Source organism: Puntigrus tetrazona, chromosome 3, assembly GCF_018831695.1.
Source record: "Puntigrus tetrazona isolate hp1 chromosome 3, ASM1883169v1, whole genome shotgun sequence".
Lineage (NCBI taxonomy): Eukaryota > Metazoa > Chordata > Actinopteri > Cypriniformes > Cyprinidae > Puntigrus > Puntigrus tetrazona.
Genome location: NC_056701.1, coordinates 19,636,813 through 19,660,832, shown reverse-complemented (window position 1 = coordinate 19,660,832; position 24,020 = coordinate 19,636,813). Strand labels below are relative to the sequence as shown.

Below are 24,020 nucleotides of genomic sequence, written 5' to 3'. Positions count from 1 at the left end.
ACTCAGTACTGCTCCCATTGCAGCCTCTATAACTGTCACTCAGTCACCAGAGAGATCTGCTTGTGCCACATTAATTTGGTTATATGTGAAATATTTTATTGCAGGCTTTCGGGTAGATTATCCTCCTTGAAAATATTTGAAAACGAAACATATCTGCATCCCCACAGGAGCAATCAGTGCTATTGAGATAAATGAGATCATTGTTCATAGTAGTTTGATAATTATATGCGATAATGATATTTAGATAGATGATAGATTCTTGATTAATTTAACCAATTAGAGCATTTTTGGTTTCTTTGAGAAACTATATTCACTGTGATCTACTTGTGTGATCTATTTTTTTTTCCATTGTTGCTCTTTGTGCTGCTTCTTTCTGAAAGAGAGTGGGAGAGAGAAAGAGAACGAGAGAGAAAGAGGGAGGGACAGAAGAGTGGAGAGAGAGATAGCAGTGAGTGAAAGAGAGATGCAGTAGAGATTGTGCACCTGCCTCAGATCGGACACAACGGATTGAGGAGGAAGAAAAGGATGCAAAGAATCGTCTGACCTCCTATTTGGACAATCTAAAAAAACACAAAGAAAAAGAAGCAGGAATCCAAAGAAAAAAAGAGACTGAGCGGGGAACGCTGAAGAGACACAACACAAGCAACAAAGGAAAGAGCTTTTGAAAGAAGAAGACATCAGAAGAGAGAGAGAGAGCAGATGTACCAAACTGATGGGCTGTGGAAAGTGAGCGCAATATCGCCGCAGATTAGACAAACTTAACCATCCGGACACAGACTGCTGGGTGACAAGAATGCATCCTACCAAACTACAGACTCCTGCACCGCGTGCTCTTTAAAGCAGAGACACTGAAGACTGCAGCGAAGCTGCTGCAGAAGGCTTTCGGCTCAACCGATACGGTCCTTAACAAGCAGCCATTAGCACCTTGCGTGAGCCAGCCACCAACACAGTTTGAACTCACCTCTCACTTTCTCCCGCTCTCTGTTCTGTGTGTGATGGAGCTCTGAGGATTAGTCATCATGCCGGTGATGAAAGGGCTCCTGGCCCCTCAGAACACCTTTCTTGACACCATCGCCAAGCGCTTTGATGGCACACGTGAGTAACTCTGTCACAGCTTTCATCCTCAGAGGCTCTCAAACTCCTCCTAACGCCGCTTCAGACTTTAGACATCCAAAAATGAAAGGTTATATTAAATTAGCTTCTATTTTGTCAGTTTCATTTCATTTGTGCTTTTATCGTTTTCATAAAATGTTTGTTTCTTAAATCTTTCATTTATTTTATAATGATAATCATGTTACTAGTGGAGTATTGTTAACTTAAGTCTTCAAAGGCTAGACCGCATTTTAAATAAGACTTTTTGCTCATGAAATATTTTGAAGCAATACATATGCATTTCAAATATACATATTTATCTCAATTCTAAAAAAAACTAAAATCAGGATGCTGGCTGTGATGTACTATCTTCATTCTTCCTCCATCATTGTGTTTATTGCTTGGACCTTTGTTCAGATACTTTCTGTGGGAGTCCTTTGTTTTGTGACAAATTAAGTGAACGTTTTAGGCTAATATGAGCATCACGCTGTGATTGCAAAATATTGTAAGAAGTGTCATAGGAGCGTAAGTGTTTACTTTACTAGGATGTCAAAAGAGAATCATGCAAAAATGTTGCCATTCTTGAAGGCTGAATGTTTTATTTTAGTGTCAGTAGGTCAGATGAGCTGTGTTGAATTTGTACTTGGTAATGGTCTAGAGTCGTGCTTTTCTGCTGTACTGATAAATCTAGGCTGAGCTGTTGTATTTGAGTGTTTGTGTGTGAACAGAACTACTCGAAAAAACCCTGAAGTGTTATTCATTGCAAGAACGGCCCTCAGTGCTCAATAGTGTGGGAGTTATGTTCTACAACTCTGTACAAATACGAGCGAACAAATGATGGAGGGCAACAGATGATGGGATCATTTTGTGTAAGTGGTCCTCACTCCCTCTCTACCTGCCATCATGTCCGTTGAGAGAACTCAAAGCACACCAAAGCCACGAAGGTGGGCATGACTGAATCAGAAGTGTTGTATTTACCCTAACTACTCTGAACTGACAGACACAGTGGTGTTAGTGTGTTATACTCTGAGCAGTCAATGCAGGATATGGTTTAAGTCACTGAGTGCGTTCATCTTGTCCAGTCATCTAAGCTGCAACCAAATCAGCGTCTTTCTGACTGATTATGTATTCTCAGAAAAAAAGTACACTGGGGCAGTGCCTTCTCAAAAGTTTACGCCTACCTTAATTTCCTCCAAAAAGCACATTAGTACCTAAAGTATGTGTATTTGACAGAGTACTTTTAAACACTGCTGCTATGTGTGATTTTTGTGTGAAAAATGTGCATCTAGCTTGCATTTATTGTCTTGTTTTCAGCCAAAATATCTAAAAATTCTTAAATTGAGAAATTTTCCAGACAAGTAAAAATTATAGTCTTGTTTTCAGGAAAAAAACAAACAAAAAAACCCAAGTCAAGCTCTGGAATAAGATTATTTTGCTTACCTTATTGGCGGATTATTTTGCTAATTTCTATTTTGCTTAATTTCTAAAAACTTTGACTATTTAATTTTGACTATTCTTCTTTGTTTAAGAATTTCTAGATGTTTTGTCTAGAAACACGACAAAAAAATCTAAGATAGAAAATAATTTTTGCAGTATAATAATACAACATGTAAATTAGATTAGTAAGATTGGGTGTAGTGTTTTTTCTGTTCACGCTACGAACAACCTAATGAATTCAAACTGGATTCACTTTGAAATGTTAAACTTGCTTCAGCTGCGTTCTGTGTTTGTTATCTGCGGTCTGTGTGGCGTGTTTTGCTGTTCATTCAGCCCGTATACGTTTCGCTACTGGTGAGAATACACCATTAATCGCTAAGTTTATCACGTCAAGTTATGGACAGAAAGGACTAACCTTTTCGGTCTGTGATCATACATGTGCTTGGTACAGCTGTACGTTTCAAACAGACAGTGACTGAGAATCTCGTTCTGAACTCGCACCATCTTCTCCCATCTTCAGATATATCGAAGCATCTGGTGTCAGTCTTGCTGTTTAGACTGTAAGGAGTCTCTTAATGAGCTCTCAGGAGATTTTGCCATCAGTAGCCTTTCACCTTCTCGGCACTCCTGTGTGAGGAGGCTGTTAAAATAAGAAAAATTAAAAACCAATGACAGCAACCACTCGGCAAAAAGAAATATCGATATCTATATTATCTAAAAAAAAAGAAAAAGAAAAGGGCTTTCTCTCGTCCTCTCCTTCTTAGCCACTGCTTTTTGTGTAAGCGTGATGCTCTTAACAAAAGCAATGTCCTTAACTCACTGTGCAGCCAATCATATAAATCATATGAATCATTCCCTCCGCCGTTCCAGGGGACAGATTTTCACACTATGAAATGTCACGCTGACCATTTGCTCTCTCACTTTTCAGAAGAACCTCCTGCTATCGTGTCACACTCGTCCTTAGCAACACTGGCTGTCTAAATTCAGCATCAGTATGTACATGTGTGAGTGAGAGACGTGACGTTGAGTATTTGTATGCTTCGGTATCGCCACCCTCCTCTCTATCTCTTGTTTTTTCCCATCTCCTTCATAATCGCTTAAATCACTTTTAATTAGCTGCGGCAGACTAAAGATCTGAAGAGGATTATTAGAACAGAGAGGTGCTTGACAAGGACTTAACGGATCGATGCTGTATTTTTTAGCCTGTACTCCATTAAAACTGTTGTATTGATTACGCATGCATAACCGTCTATATCATAAAAGAGCCCGAATGGTTTGGCTTTGCAGATTTTTTTTTTTTAACATGAACAGACATCAAAAAGGCAAAATGTGATTTATTTTTTTTAAATCACCAAAATAATTTTAGATTTCAGGATGTTTCATGCTAAACTTTCCTTAAGGCCGATTCTCAACTATGTAATAAAATATTTTGTTTTATGCAATATGTGCATACAACTTTCCCTAAATGTATTTTCCCATTAAACACAATTGTATCTATACACTGTATATAATTTACATAATTAATATAATGTTAGGACAGCATGTTGAAAAAATTTGTCATTATCAGAGTTACAATTGGACAGATTTTCATAATATTGTCTAACATTTCCATAAAAATATTGTTATAATTTATTTTCTAATGCGTGTGTCTCACAAAACCAGTCATAAGGGTAGATTTTTCTAAATTAAGGTTTATATATCATCTGAAAGTTAACATATAAGCATTGCTGTATGGTTTGTTATCAAAAATTAAATTTTGATATATTTAGAGTAGGAAATTTATGAAATGTCTTCATGAGACACGACCTTTGCTTAATATTCAGATTTTTAACAAAAAATGTGCAATTTTGACCCATAAAATGTATTTTTGGCTAATTCTACAAATATACCGATGCTATTATGATTGGCTTTGAGCTTCAGGGTCTCATATATGAAGAGCTCCAATGCAAAGCCATCTTGATCAAAAATGATACTGAGTGAATGCTCTCCACACTTAGTATACGTTCATCAAGTACTTTGACTTCAGAACCCATTCAGAAGTACCAGTACATACATAGAAACGTATACATAGTTACATAATTTTAAAGAATAATGCTAATTTGCTTCTCCAGAAATATTTATTATCAGTGATATTATCAATGTTGAAAATAGTTGTGATGCTTAATGTTTGTGTGGACACTTTGATAGAAAGTTAAAAAGGCGAGCCCCTATTTAAAAAGGAAACCATTTATAACAATATAAATGTCTTTACTGTCATTTTTGATGAATTTAGTGTGCCCTGATTTCTTTCTATTAAAAATAATAATAATAATTACTGTCGTGTCATGTTTTTCATAGCCTTGAGCCTTTTTTGTAATGCATGCTCAGGAGCGTCCTGACCAGCTACTACCTCTGTTTTAGTGTGTATTTTATTTGCAGTTATTAGCAGCTTCCTCTTGGCAATTCAAGCCTAGCTAGCGTCATATATTCTTAGTTTCTCATCCTGCTAATTGCCAAGTATTTTTGTGTACTGTTAGTCATTTAGGAAGAAAGAGCATAAGAGTGAAAATGTCACAGCAGGTATTTTAAAAAAACAAATTTCTTTATGTGCGGGTGTGTATTTTCCATTAGATTGCATAGATATGAACCTGTTTTCACAGTTTCTATTAAAAATCAACTGTAGACATAGTTTCCTGGTAACCCCAACGACAGAAATAAGCGCACTGACATATGTTTTTTTAAATATATATTTCCATAGCAACCAGATACCAAGAACATCTTGCCTTAATACCACAGCACGTAATGATAGTTTTCATAGCTGTCAGTTGCACAGTATCATCTCACCATCTTGGAAAGCTGAATCTGTCAAAAACCGTTGGCTTCTGCAGCATTAGCAGCGTGCGTTTGAACGGATTGATAGGGAAAAGAAAAGACTGCATGTGTGAAGAACCACACACATGGTTTGAACACCAGTTTTAGTCAATCTATAAAACCATTTGTGAATACAAGGTTATTTGTTGGGTTAATGAATTTCATTTTACATGTGCATTTTATATGTAAGAGTTAATTTGCGAAAACGGATAACTATTAACAGTTTTCAAGAATCTTTTTTTTTTCATTGTGAATTCCAGTTGTCCTTTAAACTGCAGTTTAAAATACAGCTACCTAACAATAAAAACATGAGAACATGATTTTTTTAGCATGTGTGTGCACCTGCTATTTATCAAGTTATGGGGACCAAATGGATAGAAGGATGGAAATATCATTACATTTTGACCTTTTGGAGACATTTTCATAAAACATATAGGATTTAATGTTTTGAAAATCTAAAAATGTGAGTAGTTTCCTGTAAGGGGTAGGTTTAGGTGTAGGGTTGGTGTAGGACAATAACACATGCAGTCTGTACAGCATAAAAACCATTATGCCGATGGAGAGTCCCCATAAATCATGGAAACACAATATGTGTGTGTGTGTGTGTGTGTGTGATCTACACTTTTTAACTATGCCACCTAGCTCTGTAGAAACTTGACTATAACATGATTATTAAATCAACAAATTCTGAACTATTTTGTAGTATTTTTGAAATGTTTCTGAGCAGAGTTTAAGAGCACAATAATGCTGGCTTCGTGTCTTATTTTGTCCTTTTTTGGACTTGGTTTAGCTCTACAGGTTGATATCAAGCATGTTTTTTTAGTTTTTGCATCCAGAGTAGTAAAAGCATTCTTTCCAGCTTATCTGATGGCACAGACAGATTCCAGCCTCTGATAATGATAAACATTAAACACGGGCAGACAAACTGGCAATCTCAAGTGCAATCTTGTATGTCAATAATTTTATATCAGTAATATCATTCTATGAAATAATATTAGCAACAGATGAAGCGAAACCCTCTCGGATATCAAGCGCCTTTCTCATATGCACGTGTTTTTGTTCAGTAAGTGTATGAAATCTGATCCACCACCAAATAGTTTATTTGCTCACTTAGGAACCTCGATCGCTTCATATTCTCATGCTCTGGTTCATTTATTTGTTCATTATGTCAGTGGCGCAGATGCAGCACTAACGCTATATAGGCTTGTTCTGTGCGCTGAGGTTGATGGTGAGGTCATGCATCTAACTTAAGCTTTATTTATAGTTGCTCTGCACCAGTGCTGTCTATTGATTCTTACACAAGCAAGGAACAGCTGAACGCATGGATGGATGAAGCGCTTTGTGTAAAGTGCGACACGATAGGGATCAATTACATGCTGTTAGCAATGTTTAACAATGGTTTTCCATTAAGATTATTTATCAAAGCTCTGAATGAACAAATGAGTGGGAAGGAAAAGATTTTGTGTGTGTTTGTTCATTAATGGGGATCAGTTGCACAAATATTATTTCCACTTGGCTTTTATAATAGTTCAGTAGCGCTAAAGAAAGAAAGAGTGCTGCCCAGTTTGGGGGCCGAATTTTAGGATCTGTTTAGGATCCAGAAACTGAAGCCACTATAACACTTCTTTTTACTCGTACACAAGCACCCACAGTCAATTGATTCTTATATAATCTCCACCCCTGCAAAACTAAGGTGAAATGAATAGCAAAGTTGCCTTGGAAACAGTACACACACGTTTCATCTTTTTTTTTTTTTTACCAGTGATCTAAAGAAATCAGAATAAAACGGGAAATCTATAATTAGCTTGCTAACGAGAAGGCGAGAATGAGAGATTACTACTGTAATTTTCTTTATATGACGACGGCGAACATCGTGAATGTATTTTGCAAAGTGAGTGACTTTTGTGCATCTCGCCTTTTTCCAATTCTTTGCTTTGTGTGTGTTGGGTGTGTGCAGACAGTAACTTCCTGCTGGGAAATGCTCAGGGGAGTCGCGGGTACCCCATCGTGTACTGTTCGGACGGGTTCTGCGAGCTCACCGGGTTCGCACGCACTGAGGTAATGAAGAAGACGTGCACATGTCAGTTCCTGCACGGACAGGAAACAAGCGAGAGAGTCACTCAGCAGGTGGAGAAAACCCTGGAAGGGCAGAGAGAGTTCCAGACCGAGGTCCGCTATTACAGGAAGAACGGTAAAGACCATTCTGCAGAACTTCAGAAAATGAGAAATATATCATTGTTACACAGTAGTAATGCTGCAATTTAATATAGCACTTTTTCTGTTTGAAATCATTTTAATATGTAATTGTGATGCAATGCTCAATTTGTTCTTAACTTATATAGTACAAAGTAAATGAGGTAATTAACTGAACACACCTGAACACAGAGCACATGGGACATGAAAAAACAACAACAAAGAGTCCAAGCATGTGACGATTACATTAAACATTCAAATAAATGTAAATACATATTTTCAGCATATATACTGTATGTGTGTGTATTTACATAACAAACATACACAGCAAAAATATTTATAAAACCTTTATTTTAGATGTGATTAACCGCGATTAATCGCTCTAGTTTTTACTTGGTTTTGAATTAAATAAATGCAACCTTGGTGAGAGACGACTTTCAAAAACATATAAAAAAAATCTTAATTATTACAAACTTCATACCAGCAGTATATATATTTGTATTCAACACATCTGGAGCTATGATAATTTACCTTTTGGGACTCTAGGTACCGCATTCTGGTGTCTGCTGGACATCGTGCCTATTAAAAATGAGAAAGGAGAAGTGGTTCTTTTTCTCTTATCTTTCAAAAACATCACTGACTCGTACGGCAAATCACATCCCTGCTCCGCCACAGAAGGTACCTGACTGGCACTGAGCCTGTTTGATCTATATTAATTCATATTTTGTAGTTTTAATATATCTGTATTTTCTGACACTTTATATACTTGTTGTGTGTTTGTCAGAGGACGGTACTCACAACAGGAAGTCGGGTCGAACTCATCTGAGTCAAGCTCGTGAGCGTGGCCGAAGCGTCCTGTACCACCTGACCTGTCAGTTCACCAACAAGAGCAAAAGGAAGCTGCCAAATGTAAGGAGATATGAAAACCACAACCATTCTCACTCACCTTTGTGGAGGTTTTAATGTGGTAAAGAATCCATACTATAGATCAATATTATCAATATTAAATATATATACATGCATGTTTAGATTTATATATATATATTATATATATATATATATATATATATATATATATATATATATATATATATAATATATAAAAATAAATATAAACAGCGTGCATATATTATGTAAACAAAACCTTTTATTTTGGATAATTTTTTTTTTCCAAAATAATAATTTAATAATTCTTTTTAAATGTTGCTTACCCTGTCATCAATATTTTGTCCTACTTTTAAGCATTAACCTTCCAAAATGTTTATTAAAAACCTGTATATATACACACACACACACACACACACACATATATATATATACGTATAAAAAAATTGGCAAAATCCTTGTACACAATTTGCTTCATGCAAGTAGGTTGATCTCGTTTTAAGCAACCTGTATTTTGTCCTGGAAAATGGATGAAAATACCGATAAAGAAAACGCATTTCTTCAGTGGTGCACGTAAAGATGAGATTCTTGTTCTCTGACATTATGTTCTGTTATGACTGACCTTACAATCTGCTGACGCTTTTAAAGAGTAAATGTCCTCGTGCTTCCAGCTAACAAGATGAAAGAAAAGTCTACCGTAGCTGTTAAAAGGAAAAGGTCAGACTCATTTCATGTCTGGAATTGTGTTGATCTCTAGCAGAATATTCAATATTTATGTCAAGATGACAATTCTTACTTTCATGAATAAATATTTCAAACAACAGACCTTTTGTTTAGGACAATAAGTCCTCGTGCTTGGAAAGAATATACTGTTCCCAAAATCCTCACTGAACACCTACATTGTGATGCGAGTGCCTTTTAATAGATTACATGTAAACAACTGGCTTTGTATAAAAAATCACATCTATTGAACTTTTAGTGATGAAGAGATGACTCACATTTGCATAAAAGCTAAAAACGATTCTAATATATCTGTGGAAGAACAAACTAGAGTTAAACCCTAGTCATAGTCAAACAATTCAAAATATGTCTTCAATATATTGTTCTTTATATCCTTTAAAACTGCACGAAATATTGAACACAAAGTCTCAGATGTTTCAAATCTCAATTTTTACAGACAATGATTTGAAATCTTATTCTTATGTAAAATGATTGATTCATGGTAAAAAAAAATAAAATAAAAATCACCATCTTTGAATGAACAATTGTTCAAATCCAAAGACTCTATGCCTATTTAAGTAACTCAGTTTTTATTTCATCTTACTCAACAACCTCTGTTTAATCTGGAAGGATACAACTTTGGTTTTTGACTGTTTGTCAAATGATTTGATTGTTAAATTAGTCTGTAAGAGAGTCCACAAGGGTTTGAATCAGATTCAGTCAAAAAGTTTTCACGCAAATACTTCATGTTACCCACTGACTCGGGTCAACTTACCCCCAACCTGGGGCAAGTTGAGCCATGGAAAAAGCAAAAAAAATTTCCAAGTAATATACATATCATTTAAAATGACACAAAACATCCTGAATTTGCTTTAGATACTTGAGGACCACATAATGGCTCATCTTACCCTGCTCGAGGACCGCAAAATGGCTCATCTTACCCCGCTAACTTTCAGCTTTAGCAGATGAATATAAGTGAAATGAATCTAAATCGAGAGCTTTTGAGTCAGAGGACATTCTCTCTTGTGGTGAGGTATAATTATCATTAAGAGTTGCCCTGACATTTTACAGCAAATATTAAATGTTCCTGCCGTGTGTCATTATGAGCTGTTACCTGCACTTTTCTGAGTGTCTCAGATACTCTTTCTGAACGCTGCAGGTGCGAAGAATCAATGAACGTTTATTTCTGATGCATTCAGGAAGCAATTGCAAATGTTAGCTTCTGTAAACCTTCTGATTTGCTGTAAACGCCTTCCCAGTTTTTTCTGGGCAAATGACTAAATCCACATTTAGCTTTTTTGCACAAACATAAAACTTCAAGCGCAGCCTTCTATGAACTGGCAAACTGTGTTTGATATCGCTGTTTTTTAAGGCACCGATTACTTTTTTATGAAAATGTGCATCATTTCCATGAAGATGGGAGTCTGTGAGATTTGTTTTGGAGACTTTTTAGTTCCTCTTTGAATGTCTTCGTTTTTAGTCATTTGGATAAATTTAACTGTCTGGTACAGATGGTTTTGCCTGATGGTTTTTCTGTAGTAGCAAGGTACACCACTTCTGTACATCATAACCAAATGTTTTTAAAGGTTACTGGTTCACGCTTAATGTAGCGAGAAACAATTTCTATTAGGATACTATTCTTTTACTTTTTAATGAGGTGACAGCATGTGCACATTGCACATTTGGGCATGCTGCTGGGTCACCAGTTAATTTAAAAACTCCAATAACACGGGCACAGTGCGGCCCACATTCACACAAAAGACATAGTGAAGAATATTTGGATCAGCCGTGATTAAATTCAGAATACTACAGGCTAAAAGGCTGAATTACTGAGAAGAAATTGAATGCGGTTTTTATGATTTATAACAACGCTCAAATCACCGACTGCTGAGAGATAATTTGCTATCGCATAAAAAAATAAATGCTTCCACTTAAGAGGCTCTTAGTAAAGATGACATCTAAGATTAGATCCTAGTTTTCGAACTCCTGTTTCCTGTAGTGTGTAAGGTTTATAATTCAAACACAGAAATAAAAAGACATCTCTTTTCATGTTTTTCACAGCGTGTTTTTTCACAGCCAACTCTCCCGGAATACAAGGTGGCGTCGGTGCAGAAATCCCGCTTCATTTTACTCCATTACAGCATGTGCAAAGCATTGTGGGACTGGCTGATCCTCCTCGCGACGTTTTACGTGGCTGTCACCGTCCCATACAACGTCTGCTTCTCCGCCCCCGACGACAGCGAGCCTGACAACCCTGATTGCGACTCCACTTCCAGAACCACCATCGTCAGCGACATAGCTGTGGAGATGCTCTTCATCCTCGGTGTGTGGTTTTTGTGGAAAACTTTGTCCTGCGTCTCCTTTTAGTGCTTCATTTCCACCTCTGTTCCATTTTTAAACAGTGTTAACTTCCGACATCTGCAGAGCTCAGAGCTGCTTTCACCTTAAACATGTTAACAAAGTGACAATCGCACCCTAATTCCCAACCGAGACCGTCTTTAAAAACCACACTCCCGATCTAATCTGGTTTTTACTCAAAGCACACAACTAAATCTCTTTTCATCAGAAACATAGTAATAATAATAATTTGAAAGCACCACCGTGACCTGAAGCAAGTGGTGATTTAATAAACCTCATGTACACGGATGTGGTAAAATAATTGGTTGATGGGACTAAATGTACCATGGACAAAAGATCCACACTGAACAAGCTTCATGAATATTTATTCAGTCCAGCATGTACGAGGCTTCATCACTCTAATTAGCATGTTTTTAATATTCATGCGTCCACAGTCAATATTTGTGTTCGGCTGAAAGGGCACTGTTTGAGAGCTCTGGTGAGAAATATTATTCCAGTTTTTAAATTATATTTCTGAATTCGCTTGCTTTTTGTGTTCATTTGTTTACCTAGATATCATTCTGAATTTCCGAACCACCTACGTGGGGCCTGCGGGTCAGGTGGTTTATGACACTCGCTCCATCTGTTTACACTACTGTACTACCTGGTTCGTCCTGGACCTCATCGCTGCTCTGCCCTTTGACCTGCTCTATTTATTCAACATCTCAGTGGTGAGAATGCATATTAAACCTATAAATGCTAAGTTCCATGCAACTATACATTGTAAGGCTGCACTAAATGTGTACTTTATTTGATAGACTTCCCTCGTGCACTTGTTGAAGACGGTGCGTTTGCTGCGTCTCCTGCGCTTGCTGCAGAAGCTGGATGGTTATTCTCAGTACAGTGCTGTGGTCCTGACACTACTGATGTCTGTATTTGCCCTGCTGGCACACTGGTTGGCCTGTGTTTGGTACGTCATTGGACGCAAAGAGCTTGCCAGCAATGACCCCCTGACCTGGGACATTGGTAAGAGGCTGTATTTTTTGCCAATTAAATGTACTGCCATTCAAAAGCTCTTAGGCCAGTATCTTTTTTGATTAAAAAAAGAGTATTATGTCCTTTAAGATTGCTTCTGTTTGATTAAAAATACATTAAAACTGTAATATTGTAAAATATTATGATAGTTTAAATTGTTAGTTCACACAAAAATGAAAACAATTCTGTCAATAATTAATAATTAATAATTGGAACAGCATGAAGGGAAGTGAATAATAACAAAATGTAAATTTTTTTGGATGGAGTAACCCTTTAAGATACTTTGAAGAGCACTCCAGAACATAATTAACATAATCAGTGTTGTTTACATTCAGCATGCTCACGCTTTCTACTACTCGTAAACAACACTTATTGCGTTGATTAGACCCTAGGGAACTCACCAAAATGGCAAAAGGCATTAATTGTCAAATAAGTTACTGTTTTCTTTGTATCACAAAGCTTTGTAATTTACAGCTTTGTAAAATTATGGTTGAACCCCACTTGGACTATTTTACCAATGTCCTTGCTCCACTTATGTGCGTTGATCGTGATTGTATCCTTGCTGTATATGGGAGGGTCAGAGAGCTCTCGGATTTGATCAGAAATGTGTTAATTTGACTATTTGAATATATTCCAGAACATAGTTTATTCATGTGATTCATGTGATTTTCTCCAGCATCATTACTCCAGCCTTTAGTGTCACATGATCCCCAGGAAATCATTCTAACATGCTGATTGGATGCTCAATAAACCTGCTGATGGTATAACAAATGATAACTTTTACTTCACAAAAGTCAATATGAAGTTAATGTTTCAATTCCGTTTGTTTGTTGTTTCTGTTTCCACTGTTTCTGTCCTCTGTAGGTTGGCTACAGGAGTTGGGCAAGCGTCTGGAGACTCCTTACACGAATGGTACAGTTGGCGGCCCATCTTTGCGGAGCGCCTACATCGCTTCGCTCTACTTCACATTGAGCAGTCTGACTAGCGTTGGGTTCGGAAACGTCTGTGCCAACACAGACGCTGAGAAGATCTTCTCCATCTGTACCATGCTTATCGGGGGTGTGTTCACCAGCGCATTTCAGGCCTAATGTATAATTAGCTTGTTTGTAGGTCAAGAGAGCCCCATTTTGGTAACCATTTATTGAAAAAAAAGTTTCATTTCAGAAAGTTCAGCATCTAATTTAAGATGTAGAACATATTGTTCACTGAGATGATTCAAACAGCCAATTATTCAAGACTCTCTCTCGTGATCTTCCCACAGCCCTGATGCACGCTGTGGTGTTTGGAAACGTGACAGCCATCATCCAGCGCATGTACTCCCGCCGCTCGCTCTACCACACGCGCATGAAGGATCTGAAGGACTTCATCCGTGTGCATCGCCTGCCTCAGCAGCTGAAGCAGCGCATGCTGGAGTACTTCCAGACCACTTGGTCTGTCAACAATGGCATCAACGCCAACGAGGTGAGACCCTACAAGTGGGGGCTCTGGAGCATATGACTGCAATGTTTACACAGCGCCACGACAGTTTAATTCACTTGCTTTATATTTATTTGAATGGAGGCTCAGGTCAGATCTTTGTTTTATATAGAGTGTGTTTAGAATTAAGTGTTCTATGGAGTTCGGTGCAAAGCAATATAAAGGGTTATATATAGAACCCCAATTAAGTTTTTTTTCCAGCTGTGTAAAAGCCCCCATCAGAGTTTAATAACATACTAGTATCATCAGATGAAGAACAATTCACGAGCACAGATCTGGGTCACATCTACTTCCAATCGGCTAATTATAGCTTCCTGAGACATTCACTAATGCTGAATACTGTCATTGTTATAGCAGTGGTAATTGGATTGCCCACCATGAAAAGACCTATATCTAATTAAAAACACGAAACACGAAGGTCTTGAGTGCAGTGTTGGGGAAACTACTTTAAAACTGTAAAAAGTTGCAAGCTACTAATTTATAAGTAGTTAAACTAAAGTTAAAGTTGTCCTTAAAAAAAAAAAAAAACCATAGCTATTGTGTTTTATCAAAAAATAGCTAAACTGCTATTAAGGAAAGCTTTCAAGCTTTAAAGGTATTTTAATTTAACTTTATCAGCGAGGGCATACAATTAAAAACATCATAATTACATTTATAATGTTAAATGGGTTTATTTCAAATACGTGTTGTTAAACTTTCTTTTCTTGAAAATATTCTGAAGAAATCTTAGGCAGTAAGACTAATTTAATTTACTGTGGACTGGAGTAAATTAAAATTACATTTTGAAGTATATTTAAATAGAAAACATTTGTTTTAAATTGTAATTATATTTCACAAAATTGCTTGATTTACAGTATGTTGCTCAAAAAATGCAGCCTTGGTGAGCATGAAAGACTTTACCTTTCAAACAATATGTAAATATCTTATTATAAATTAATTATAACTAATAAAAACAAAGCTAAAAATCAGCAGATCAGAAATATTAGCACATAAGTACATAAAATATCAAGTTAAAAGAATCTGTGAACTGTTCTTTCGAATTGTTTTAAATGAACCGTCTGATTACCTAAATCTGACTTTTTCTGATGTTTAATGCTTTCTTTAGCTATGAAGCTTTGTGAGTAAACCACTATGTTGCAGTAAAAGCTACATTTTCAGCTACAGTCACAGCACTAAAAATGAAGTTTGTTAGTAGCACTGCTACATTTAGTTAGTTAGACCGCAGTCTGTGTGGGAACTGAAGCATGGCCTAGCTCATTTACACTCTAATTTGCCATGCTACTAATTTATGCAGTGATTGAAAAACACTGAAAGCGGTTCACAGCAACACCCTTCAAACAGTTACTGTACTCTGCTGATACTCCATCTCGTTGAGATCATATTGAAAGACAGATTCTGAGGGAAAGAATATGACTATTGCATAATGATTATGACGGATACGACAGCCTTCTAGCACAATAATCTATTTTTATAACTGTAAACTTGTGCCGAGTCTGAAAGCTGATAGCTGACTAGTAGCCGCACTATCCTATAAAGCAGGTTAGCAAGGAAATTTAATTATTACATACAAATGTCTTGTTAGAAATTACATCAAAAGCAGATGTACTGTACATTTATACACTAGCTAACGACCAGCCACAGCATTTAAATGTCATCTTTGTATGTTTTTTTTTTTTTATGTCAAGACACAGCCATGATCTTTACATCCCCCCATTGCATTTTGGGTAACGTCCATCTCTTTTCCTGTCCGTTAGCTTTTACATGACTTCCCAGACGAGCTGCGGGCAGATATCGCCATGCACCTAAACAAAGACATTCTGCAGCTGCCTCTCTTCTCCTCCGCCAGTAGGGGGTGCCTGCGTTCACTATCCTTGCACATTAAGACCTCCTTCTGTGCACCTGGAGAGTACCTCATTCGGCATGGAGATGCCCTGCACGCTCAACACTTCGTCTGCTCAGGGTCTTTGGAGGTCCTCAAGGACGGCATGGTGCTCGCCATACTGGGTATGTTATATACACAAATAGACAAACGCCTAAAAAAGTCAGAAAGTAAACCAACTTGTTTAGCCAATAATTAATATTACCCCATGATTTACCCTCAAGCCATTCTGGGTGTGTATGACTTCACAAATGCAAAAAAAAAAAAACACTAACCAACACTGGATAACAAAACACACATATTTACAACCGTACGGACTGGTTGGTTTACAACACGCAGACTGCCTCGGTTAACAGATATAGTTATTGAAAAAAATATATTTAAACACATATGCCAATAATCACAATTTTTCATAGATCAAATGCTTCAGAAACAGATATTAAAATAAAAGGGTAGGGTTACAGATTAAATAAAATTAATTGAATTAAATTACAAATTAATAAAACATTTTTTGTGAGGAGAGCTAAATATTTTCAAAATATATACTGTATGTGATTGTCTTCATGTAGGGAATAATTGACGATGGGCCGTTGAATTATAAAAAAAAATAATGCACACCCAAGGTGGTGATGTGGTCACGACGTGAAACGCTTACACCCCGGCCCGGAGTCGAGAAGTGTGCTCGGCTGCCTGGAACTATGTTCGCTAACCCTGGAACGATAGTCAGCCAATCAGATTCAAGCATTCAATGGCCCCATGCTTAAATATGCACAATAAACAGTACTTATAATATATAAACAAAAACTTTAATGTTGGATTAGATTATTCGTTGCCCAGCACTATTTGTAGACCATAGTCTCTAGCTTCTGTAGTCTTTTAGATCTTTTTTGGAATTCAAAATCCAACCAATTAAATGTTAGTACCAGCTGTCGCGGTTGATGCAGCTGCTGCAACTAAACTCAAGCCAAATAGGTAATCATGTGGCAGTCGAACTGATAGATTTATAGATAATTAATTAAAGGGATGAGCTCGGATCTTTATCTCAGTGCAATAAAATCAAACAACATCTTGCCTCACGTGTACTAAGATGTTTGTCTGATGTACAGGTAAGGGAGACCTGATTGGTGCCGACCTGCCTGGGAAGGATCAGGTGATCAAAGCTAATGCAGATGTAAAGGCTCTGACCTACTGTGATCTACAGTACATCAGCGTCAGAGCGCTGCAGGAGGTTCTGGAGCTCTACCCAGAGTATGGCAGCCGCTTTAATGAGGACATACACCACAATCTCACCTACAACCTCAGAGAGGTAAAGTGCCGTGGAAATTACACATGGAGCTGATTGGCCAGTCTCCGTTTTTGGAGTTTACATTTTTTTTGTGAATATTAAATATTTAATATTTTTCAGTTGACTTTCTTACATTGCTGTGCTAGTCTCTTGTATCATTTGGCTGTCCCTTCCTTTCTTGAATCATTAATTAAAACTTAAATTAATTAATCATTATGCCATGTTGTTTTGTCTGGTTTAAGACATATTGGTGCAATTTAATTTGATTATTTTCAGTGTATTATTTTATATAAACTATATGTCCATTTTTACACATCTATTCAGTACACTACCATTCAAACGCTTGATTTTTAATGTATCTTCTGCTCGCCAAGTCTGCATTTAACTGATCAAAAATACATTAAAACTGTAATATTGTGAATTATTATGTTACTGCTTAAAATTAAATGTCTTATTTGTGTTGGCTAAAATTTCAGCAGACATTCCATATTGAATGATTAGCTAATACCATTATTAACCTTTTAACATTATTATATATGCTGAAAACCGTTGTGCTGCTTAATATTTTTGTTAAAAACTAGGATTCATTTTGTTTGGAACCTTGATGAATAGAAATGTAAAATAGAATGTCTTCTTGCATATAATACATTTCATTTCAAAACATTAATTTACATCCATTTATTTTAGTAAAGCATGTATTTGTTTTTAACTAATTAAAAAGAAAAGTACATAGTTAGGAAGTTAGAGCTTTCTTCTGTGCAGAGTGAAAATACAAAAATAAGTAAATAAATAAACAATAAATTAACAATGCATAACACAAAAAAACAATATGGGTTTCGTGCTTAAGTGTTGTAGATTGGCATTTGCATTTGTTTCTGTCTGAGCTTGAGTCATTACGGTTCTTAGGATTTTCATTTATCCCAACAGGGCCAAGCCAGATTCTCTCGCTCAGCTCGATTCCCACAGGTAATGAACAGATTTATCACACACTTGTACAGTCTTTTTTAACCTTTCCATTCACACTCTCACATTTGCACACATGCGCAGCCATACACATGCTTACCAAAAGACCACCTTACATAAGCCTCCAATTATCAGTGTCACTCTGAGCTGCAGATGTGTGTGTGTGTGCGTCACATCAGAGCTGGCAACCAGCAACTAGAATCAGGTGAATTAGCAATCTGTTTGTGGCACTGACCCTCTCTTTCATTGCTGTGCCAGCTGTCTTAATGATCAGAACATCACATCTAACACACACACAAACACCAACCAAAGGAAGGATACAGTGTCATACACAGAAGAACGCGATGACACTCAGAACAGTGACTCATAAGTAGTTTTGAGTGTTCTTTTGCAAAAGCAGAGAGCATGAAACCCCACACTGTAAATTGTGAGTGGTTAGGAATTCAAAAAAGAAGGCATGCATTTTTATTGCTTTTTCAGTTTACAAATTAATTAATGAAATCCTTTGAGTACATGATGTCAGGTTACTGTAACTTACAATTTGCCAAAACTGTAACAGCTACGTGTTTAGGTTAGATAGTTCTTTCTAAATATTGTGCAGTACTTATTATTATTTTGTCAAAAATAACAGTAATTGTGACAATTGATAAAAATAACTGTGTTTCCTTTATAATATGTCTTGGAAAGTAATTTTAGCATTTTGTCATTACTTCAATCATGTGATCCTTCAGAAATCATTCTAATATGCAAATTTTCTTCAAATTTTTTTTTTTAATAACATATAAATATTAATTATTTCTATTATATTATATTAATCTTTTTCTTCTATTACTTCCAGGAGCGCTTTGATGATTGCAAGCTGCCATTTATCGTGGAGGCAGAGCAAGAGGAGGATGCTGGACAGGACCAGGGCAGGAAGCCCCTGCTCTCTGGCTTGGGAGGTCCTTCATCTCAGCCTAACCTGAGCACCATGTTAGGGGAAGAGTTTCGGCACCTTAGCATGCTCCGTCTCTGCAGATCCCCCATTCAAAGCTCCCGAGTACAAAACCCCTCTCCTCAGATGCTGCCCCATGAGGATCTGTCTCCAGCTGCAGCTGTTCCTGTTCCTGCCCCAAGAATAGACAAGAGCTCCTGCAACAGACCAGCCAAACTGCTCATTCCCACCCTGAATTGTGTCAGCCCGCTGGACCTAAGCCCCCGGTGAGAAAAAATTACTGTTTTTTACTGTTATTTTAACACGACCTCTAGAAGAAGGTAACCTCCATAAACAAGCATTATTGATACTTAGAGCAGATAATATTGATTACTGATGCACTAATATCTTTGTCTGTCCTGTAGGGTTGTCGATGGCATTGAGGATAACGAGCACGCTTTTCATTTCAACGTTGAACACAGTGAGCCATCTCCTAACACAGAGGTCAAAGGTGAGGTGGCGTCTCCCTTAATATAAGACTAGTGCATTATGGTTTAGATCAGTGATTCTGAACCTTTTTGATTACAAGGCTGTATCTGATATTGCCCTCTATAATCTCAAATAGTCCACTATATGAGGGGACAGCCATTTAGTGGTGTCCGAAACCATAGTGGACGTTCTCAAATAATTTATTCTCACTAATTTATTCCCACAATGCACCGCAAAAAAAAGGTCTTTACATCCGATGTACACTAAAAAGCTACAGAATCCTCATAATGAAGTGTGAGAGCCGCATGCCACGTTTTTCCAGAAGATGCCGTCCACAGCTGAATCCTCCATCCATTCATTTTACAAAGCACTCGTCAATAGTGTAATACAACACAGGAACAAATTCACTGTACAGTGATAATTAAATTGTTTAACCAGTTTAAACATAATTTCTGTGACAGAATTCAGGATAATTCCTGTAATCTTATTACATGGAGCTACATGTGTCAAATGATAATGAAGCAGTAAGAAAACTATGCAAAAGTGTCCGAATTCACACTTTCATTCACTACTTCAAGTGAATTGAATGAGTGGACTAATGTAGGGAATAGTGAATGGAGGTATGAGGCGATTTTGGATACAGCCCAAGTGTTGCATGTCTGGTCTGTTTAGTTTCCCTTTGTTGCCCTTATTTGGTAGTTCCTGTTCTTATTAGTTAATCATTGCTATAGTTCATTAGTTTCCACCTGTGTTTGATTTAATTCCCTCTTTAGTTCATACATTAGTTGTATTTGAAGGGTGTTCAGTTCCTGGTTTCTTTGTCCTGTTTTACACATCATTTTAAGAGGCTGTGGTTAGGGATGCACCAGTTGTTTGGCAACCTATTAACCGAAAAGACCTCATAAATTATGCCAAACAATTGTGTGGTCACGTACATATGCAGCAAACATGTGGGCTGTGGAAAGTCATTTAAAAGAATCAGAGAAAAAGAGTGAACAGAGCACATGCATGCCGTTATGTAGTCGTTTGGAATGCACTTATCAAAGGGAGCGATGTCTAAAGTCTTGCACACAGTGGGACAAATATCACACGCAAATATCGCCAACGTTTAATGCATCGTGACTAAACAAAGGGCTCCAATGTGAGTGTGAGTGAAATGTGAGTGTATTGAAATGACATTGTTCCCTTTGACAATTGCGTTCCAAACAACTAAATAATGACACGCACATGATAATAATAATTATTAACAACAATTAACAACTCTATTAATAGATGTATTATAACCACCATACATAGTGTTTCAACTGGGATCTGTAATATTTGCCAATGTTTTGGAAAACATTGCTCAGCAAGGCTGCATTTATTTGTGTAGTAAAAATACATGCCCTATTTAAGAAGGGGGTAATAAAAATAAAAACATTTTTTTTCTACCTATTAATTTTAAGTTACATTGTCCATTGTTGGCCTAGTTATAAGTATTTTTTTATTTTGTCTTTGAAAAGCTAGACAAAACAATAAAAAGCACATTTTGGCTATTTAATTTATGCAATTGTGAAAAAAAAATGGCAAATTATATGGAGAAAATGCGAAAAATTGGTACTGGTATACTGGCTTGGTGTTCTGCCTTCGGTGCAGTATTTAATTTTGTTCGGCTTTTATTAAAGACTAAAGACTAGAACCCCTATTATGTAGAACTACTGGTTAGAGTTACTGTAGAAATGCTGTTGTATAAAACATATTTTTTAGACTAATGATAATGATATTTTGTTACTTAATTGTTATTAATGAAATTGAACGTTTCAGTACCTCCGTGATTTTGCATTTGCAAATAAAGTAAAAATGCAACCAGACCAAACTGACCCTTTCAGTAAATATGTCCACGCGCTGTTCACTAGTCTTCACTGTACCATTACGTGATTAAGGCAATGGCACTGCAACTGACAACCTGTAAGGTCATGGTCACACTTTAAATAGTGCTGTATTATTGAATACAGGTCAAAACTGCTTTGGCCATTACCCAATTGTCCTTTTCATGTAACACCTTAATTGGCTTTCTGGCAGCTTATTCAGAGTGCACATTACTTAAAACAGTTATCAGTGTTGTGATGTACATGTATAGTAAACACTCTCATTATACACATTTAGGTCACTGTTAATTTTACTCCTATTGTCACTGACAAACACAAATACATTTGTTATTGGTTCAACTCAAATGCAAAATGTACAAAAAAAATGAGAAAACTGCTGCAAACTCAGTAGGAATGAAATCCTGGTGTAAATTTTATATATATTATATTATGAAAATAGTCAGTTTTTTTACTTCTTTTGGACTTTTTAGACCCGTTTCAAGTTGGTGCAAACCTTCTCCTTGAGACAGAGGAGGTCAGACAGAGTCTCCGTCAACTCAATACAGAGGTATCAGGAAATCAAAAGAGATAACATTTTTAAATAGCAGTTTTTCCTTTATATTAAAGGTGCAGTATGTGAGATTGACAGCTAGAGTCTGACAACTGGAATATTTGGCCAGCTAGCGGTTGAAATGGGTACTTTAGTTCTGGCCCAGAATCTGCCCAAAACTGCCCTAAACATAACATGTTTTCTAAATATTTGCAAACATATTATGTTATTTTTGGGCTTAAGAATAGTCAAAAACTTACATACAGCACCTTTGAATGGTATTCATGACATTCATCACCATTATTTGTCATTTGCTATAGTCTGACATCAACTTTTGATGTTTGGTTCTGTTTCAGATGAACCACCTGAACCAGGAAGTGTCCTCACTGACCAAGGAGCTCCACGAAATGATGCAATTCCTGCACACGCACGTGACCCCTCCTCACTTCGCTTCCTCTTTCAATCCCTTCAGCTCTTTCTGTCATACATCATCCAACTGTACCAGCGTGGCCTCCTCCACCACTGACTGGCCATCCAGGCTGGCCTTTAACATGTCTGCCGGTCCTTGCCTCCAGCCGGAGGCGTCTCAGAGAGATTCTTTAGGATCTAGGCACATGTGCATTTGCAGCGGGAGCCATGCCCAGGAACGAGGCTCCGTCTTAGGTCAGGAAGGGGACATAGAACATCTCCATCAAGCTCCCAGTCCTCACTCAACCTATTTCCCATGCTGCCCTGACCAGGAAAGGGTCGCCACCTTGGGCGTAGAAAGTCAGCCGAACTCATATCAAACTTCTAAAACCACACCCAACTCTCCTTGTCTAGGACATCATGTTCCTCACAATGGTGGGTCACTATTAGGCTTGGCAGCATTTCCGTCCAGTAGTTTGGCTCCTCAGGTTAGGAGCGGGAGTCCCGGGAACACATTGTCTCTGTGCACCCATAACATCCAGAGTCAGTCGCATCCATCTTTAAACGTTCAAATGACCTCTGAGCTGCACACCAGGGCGCCCACACCCATCCATTTATCGGTTACACCAACCGGCCCATCAGAGCCTCTTATAGCAGTCAGCACACTTTTGCATTCTGGGATTTGTAGTTCTAGCTTGCTGCATTTCCCCACAGGTCCGAGACAGAATGACCTGGTGGGATCAAGTCCTGTTCACACACTTGAGCCCATTGTATCATCCAGTGGAGAGAAACAGGCGAAACCAGGACCTGCCAAGGAGGGACACAATCACTGAACCATCTCTTAGCAGGAGTCATGGACATATTAAGAGTATTCTATCATACTCTTTGTCTGCTGCATGGATAATGCCCCCATTTTAACCAAATGCAATGCATTGTGGGAGCCGTGCATGTGGGTTATGCTAGATATGCACGATAATGTGCAAAACTGTGCCTATTGTTTCAAAATAGCCTCTTTTTCAAGTAGGACTTAAAGGTCTGTGAGTCATGCTTAATTGTATTTAGGTTAAATCTGTTTCCACCGGTTGGATTTATTTTACTCCATATGGCTTGATTTTACATTGGCAGTTTTACCGTGTAGGTTTTGTATAAGACGGGTGTCCCTTAGGACTGAGTCATAGATTACGAAGAGCTAGAATTTACTGGCTGTTATCACACTGCATCGTGATCAAAACCTCATTTTAAAACACTTGCACCCAATTTCATGATTTTATAACAGAAGATGAATTGCATTTTATTTCCCTGACATTGTGTTAAAGGGATGGTTCGTGCAAAAATCTAAATTCCATCATCATCCTTGTTGAAAACTTGTATGAAACTTCTTTATTCTTTGGGCCATAGAAGATATTCAGAGAAATGTCTCAGTTAACTGGACAATAGAAAAGTTTCTAAAATTCTTTAGCATAACATCTTTTGTGAAAAATATGAAAGCAAAAATGGCAGAACTTTCATTTTGTAAGTGAACTATTTCTTTATTTAAAAAAACTATTAAAGCATGTGCAGAACAATATAAATTTATTTTTGTTGCTGAGCCTCTTTTTTCATTGTCAGAAAGAATATTGATTTATTCTTTCTCTGCATATATCATTTCTGGGCCTCTTTCA

At 37.2% G+C, this 24,020-nt stretch overlaps 1 protein-coding gene across 1 annotated transcript; it reads left to right on the top strand.

Annotated features, from left to right (window-relative positions):
- The first annotated feature begins 451 nt into the window (after positions 1-451).
- Positions 452-23,944, top strand: kcnh4a (potassium voltage-gated channel, subfamily H (eag-related), member 4a). The gene is made up of 16 exons (XM_043228896.1): positions 452-1,095; positions 7,337-7,570; positions 8,119-8,250; positions 8,357-8,481; positions 11,239-11,500; positions 12,088-12,245; positions 12,333-12,540; positions 13,414-13,608; positions 13,811-14,010; positions 15,780-16,029; positions 17,011-17,210; positions 18,117-18,155; positions 18,991-19,352; positions 19,491-19,576; positions 21,893-21,969; positions 22,308-23,944. Exons 1-16 carry the CDS (start codon positions 1,020-1,022, stop codon positions 23,190-23,192), a joined length of 3,489 nt encoding a protein of 1,162 aa, XP_043084831.1. The 5' UTR covers positions 452-1,019; the 3' UTR covers positions 23,193-23,944.
- Positions 23,945-24,020: the final 76 nt, after the last annotated feature.

Bases quoted from the DNA above. Each gene is read 5' to 3' on its own strand.
- kcnh4a (XM_043228896.1), top strand. From the start codon at position 1,020: ATGCCGGTGATGAAAGGGCTCCTGGCCCCTCAGAACACCTTTCTTGAC. The intron at 14,011-15,779 runs GTGAGACCCTAC...CCTGTCCGTTAG, and splicing joins ATGGCATCAACGCCAACGAG to CTTTTACATGACTTCCCAGA. The intron at 16,030-17,010 runs GTATGTTATATA...TCTGATGTACAG, and splicing joins CATGGTGCTCGCCATACTGG to GTAAGGGAGACCTGATTGGT.